The following is a 4,359-nucleotide window of genomic DNA, read 5'->3' as shown; positions in this document are numbered from 1 at the left end:
TCTTGAAAAAGACTGAAGTGGGAGGAAGACTTTACTGGATGTTAAGACTCATCAAGCCAAAAGAATTTCAACAGCAAGGTAGTGGCATAAAGAGAGACAAACAGACCAGCAGAACAGAACAGAGCGGACACTTGATTTATGACAAGATGGTGCTGAGTACAGTGGGGGAAGGGCAGCCTTTTCAGTACATGGTGCTGGATCAGTTTTGGGGAAAAACGAAATTTGGTTACTACCTCACAAGAACCTACTGTTGATTTTGTTAGAGTTGATAAAAGCATTGTGGTTATGTTTTTAAAACATGGCCTTCTCTGTTAAAGATATATTAATGAAGTATTTACAGGTAACATTATATTATGCCTGAAATTTCCATTTAAATAAGAAAAAAGAAGGTAAAATGGAGGAGAGTAGATAAAACAAGGTTGGCAAAATTTTGATAATTGTCAAGGCTGAATCTGTAGGGGGTTATTGTACTTTCTTCTTTTGCGTGTTTGGAAGTTGCCATTGTATAAAGTTTTTTAAAAAATCATTTCCAGATAGTTCTCAGGTCTAACTGCGAAAGGCAACACAATGAAGCTTCTAGAAGGTAATAGGAGAATGTCGTCATTCCCCTAGAATTTCTGAAATAAGACAAAAACAAATATACAGGTAGAGACTGATAAACTACATTAAAATGAAGAACTTCTGTTTTTCAGAAGAAGCCATTAAAAGTGAAAAATAAGCTAAAGGTATGAACATATATAACCAACCAAGAGCTGGATTTTAAAATATATGAAAACCCACACAAATAGATAAAATAATCTACCCACAGAAAAGTTGGAGATTAGGTAATGTTTTGTGAAGTAAACTTTACTTCACAAAAGAAAGTATCTGAGTCATCAACAGATGTTTACAGAAATACTTAATCTCATTAGTAATCAAGGAAATACAAATTAAAACAGTGAATACCACTGCATACACACCAGAATGGCTAAAATTAGAAAGTCTGACCATATCAAGTGTCTTTTGGTGAGATGGGAAGCAGCTGGGACTCACACTGCCGGTGGGTGTGAGAATTGGTTATGACTGCTTTGGAAAACAGTTTGGCATTATCTACTAAAGTGGAACAATTTTCCACTCCTGGGCATGTACCTAACAGAAATGCATGCACGCATCCACCAGGAGACATGTACGAAGCAGCTTCATTCAAACTCGGCAGGGCCCGGGGGTGGCTGCCAGTCGTAGAATGGATAAATAAGTGGAATATTCATACAATGGAATATTATACAGCAACAAATGAATGAACTACAGCTGTAACAACAGTGTGAGTGTAGCTTCTAGGCCCAGGTTGAGCAAAAGAAGGCAGACACAAAAGAATGCAAAAAACCAGCAAAACTATAGTTTAGGTACTCGGGCTCAGGTAGTAAAATTCTAAAGTGAGGAAATGACAACCATAAAAGAGAAGGTCACGGTTACCCTGCGGGGGAGGAAGGGGTTGGGGAAGGGACATGAGGGGGACTTCTGTAATGCCAGCTCTTTTCACTCTCTTGGCCTTGGTGGTAGTGAATTTAGTTGGCGAGAATTCCTTACACCGAGTAGTTTTGCTCTGGGCACTTGTCTATATGTATGCGCATATATGTTATATATATCTTAACAATAATATGTTTTAAAAATAGCTCACAATATTGATTCTTGTATTTTAGAAAAGCTTTAACCTTTTTTAGAAAACAACCTAAAATTTTGAGGCACTTTGTCAGAAATCATGGGGCGTATTTATACCCTGTGTGTTTATGCTGGTAGGTATTGGGAAAGGAAAGGCAGCTGAATCACCTCCCTCTGAAAGGATCGGGCTCGTAGAGAGCGCACTGTTCAGGATGAGGCTGCATTCGAGATGCATAGCACCCGGCCTGCCTTGCAGAGGGGTGCGGCGTGGGAGCTGCTCCCTGACAGATAAGGATGATCAGAGGGCTGATTCTGCTAGGGAGCTTTGAAAGGCGAGTTTGACTCTGCTCTCCACTTTAACCTGCAATGTTCCTATTCACAGGAGTGGAAAACTGGGAAGAGGAAGGCCGAGAAGGATGAGCTGGTGGGAGTTATGATATTTTCCACCATGGAACCAGAGGCACCTGACTTGGACTTAATAGAGATGTAAGAGACATGGCCAGACTTTCCTTCTCTGCCTCCTTCACTTTCAGGTCTTGGCCAGTGGAATTCAGACCGTGGGGCTAGAGCGCATGAAATGAGTGGGGTCTGTAGTCAGATGACAAGGAAAGCATGATTCGTGCACGGAAGCACTGTCTTTCTAACCATAACGTCAGATTAAAATCTGCTTTCTTTTTGCCTCAAGTCAGTGATTTCGTAGTTGACAGTGGTTGGTAGTTATTTCCAGTAAAGCGTGATGGAACAGAAGTGGCACAGAGCCGGCTAACACCGGGATGCGCCACAGAGCAGAGGTCTCTGAGCATCGCCTTGAAGGAAGCGATCTCCTCCGGCTCTTGCTGTGCTTTTTTAATCTGTTGTTTTTAATCACATAATCTTTTCTTAATGTAGGCTGGGTTGAAAATCTGGAGTAGTTCCTTTTCTATATAAGGTCTAATCTTGGGGTTTGTTTTTATTTTAAGAAGCATTTTTCTTATGAAATCACTGCTCATGTGTTACCAAAAATATAGACAAGGGGAAAAAAAACCCACAATCTTCTAACTACCCAGAGAGAAAACCAGTATTGATATGTTGGCCTACGTCTGTAGTCTTCCAAATCTAGTATCTAAAGGAAAAAATGTTTGAACAGAAATGACCTCATGCTATGAATTCTCTTTTATAATAGTTTTAATTTAAGAGTACAGTGTGATGATTTTTTCAGGGTGGTAGATACTTTTTACATCCTCAAAAACTGATACATTCAGTATCCACTTAGACGGCTCTGCATCCAGGTTGTTTTCTGTGACATGGTTGGAATGAACAAACAGCCACCACTAGCAACACACGTTATGGTTTTATAGATTCAGCAGTACCTCTAGTGATTGAATTTCATTAACTAGATAGTCAATAAATGAGAATTTTATTTACTTTTAGAATACTTTTATTTAAAAATTCACAAGGAATTGAGGGGGAAAGAAAACAGTAAAATATAAATGACACATTTTTAAGTAGTTCTTTAAAAACCTGAATCAAGCCTGTTTTTAAGACTAATTTAGTTAAAGGGCAGCTGTTACCAGCAAGAAAACAGCCCCTGTGGTTATGTTGGCCGTGCGTCTCCCCGACCACATGGGTTTTTCTCCTCTTCCTCCTGACACTGGACACTTGGTAGCTAAACCCGGGACCGGCCTTCCTGTGTTTTGCCCACAGAGAACAGAAGTGCGAAGCTGTCGGGAAATTCACCAGAGCCATGGACGACGGCGTGAAGGAGCTGCTGACTGTGGGCCAGGAGCACTGGAAGCGGTGCACAGGGCGTGAGTGCGCTTCGCAGCACCGCGGGCTCAGGCGGCAGGGCAGGCTCTGTGTTACTGCCTTGTCGCACGGCGGGGGGACCGTACCATGTAGGGACCTGAGGCCACGTCCTCCCATAGCTCTTTGATGAACCTCACTTCGCAATCCAGGTTAAACAATAGACATTTAGTGGGTCGAACAAAGCCAGTTCAGGAACTCTTACAAAAAGCACCGCGTTTGCTTAAATATTTCGTTATTTAGGGCTTTGTAATCTGTGGGAAGTTAATCTTTTTTGCATGTTTAGAGAGTGCTTATGGCTATTTTTAATCTCGTGATTTTACTTTTTAATCTTCATCTGTTTGTAAGATGTTGTATATTTGACTAACACCCTCATTTTTAGGGGGAAAAACAGTGTCAGATAGCCCAGGATAGAAGCAGTGAGGTGTCTGCTGTGGCATCCTGCCACACCATCTGCCCTGTGCCTCCCTGAGCCTCAGAAGGCTCCAGAGGCCAGACCACTGTGGCAGTAGCATCCACACAGACGGCTCTGCCAGAGAATCAGGAGTTTTCTCCCCTTTGAATCCTTCCTGCCTTATCGCCCGCACAGTCTTCTGAGTCCCAAAGGGAAAAACTGGACCCTAGTCATGGCTCAGCCACACGAATCTTGGGAGAAAGAAACTTCTCGTCTGCCACTAGAAAATACACAAATACTGACGGTCTCCAGTTATTTTTTTAAAAATAAAAATGGCTTCTACTTTGAATTATAAAAGTAGTACGTACCCACTTTATAGTTATATCAGATACTTTGGTACTCAGCGTAGGAAGGAGGTTAAATTATCTGTTTTCGTAAAGATTTTTTAAAGGCGATATTTTGCCTCTAAATAATGGAAAAGAATCAGAATTTAAAGTAAAAAGAACCATGAACAAGAAACTGAATGTGAAGTGACTTGTGGATGA

At 41.2% G+C, this 4,359-nt stretch overlaps 1 protein-coding gene across 1 annotated transcript in view; it reads left to right on the top strand.

The window, feature by feature from the left end:
• LOC105303005 (sorting nexin-9-like) overlaps positions 1–4,359 on the top strand; it is a gene marked incomplete at its 5' end in the record, with an annotated part of 26,715 nt that overhangs the window by 3,912 nt on the left and 18,444 nt on the right. Inside the window, 2 exons of the mRNA XM_023521104.1 lie at positions 2,021–2,124; positions 3,322–3,425. Of these exons, the coding sequence (XP_023376872.1) occupies positions 2,021–2,124; positions 3,322–3,425 (208 nt within the window). The remainder of the gene's footprint in view (positions 1–2,020; positions 2,125–3,321; positions 3,426–4,359) is intronic.

This window comes from Pteropus vampyrus, unplaced genomic scaffold (genome assembly GCF_000151845.1).
Source record: "Pteropus vampyrus isolate Shadow unplaced genomic scaffold, Pvam_2.0 Scaffold292, whole genome shotgun sequence".
Taxonomy (NCBI): Eukaryota; Metazoa; Chordata; class Mammalia; order Chiroptera; family Pteropodidae; genus Pteropus; species Pteropus vampyrus.
Note: the sequence above shows the minus strand (reverse complement) of the source record. Positions and strands in the feature narration are given on the sequence as shown.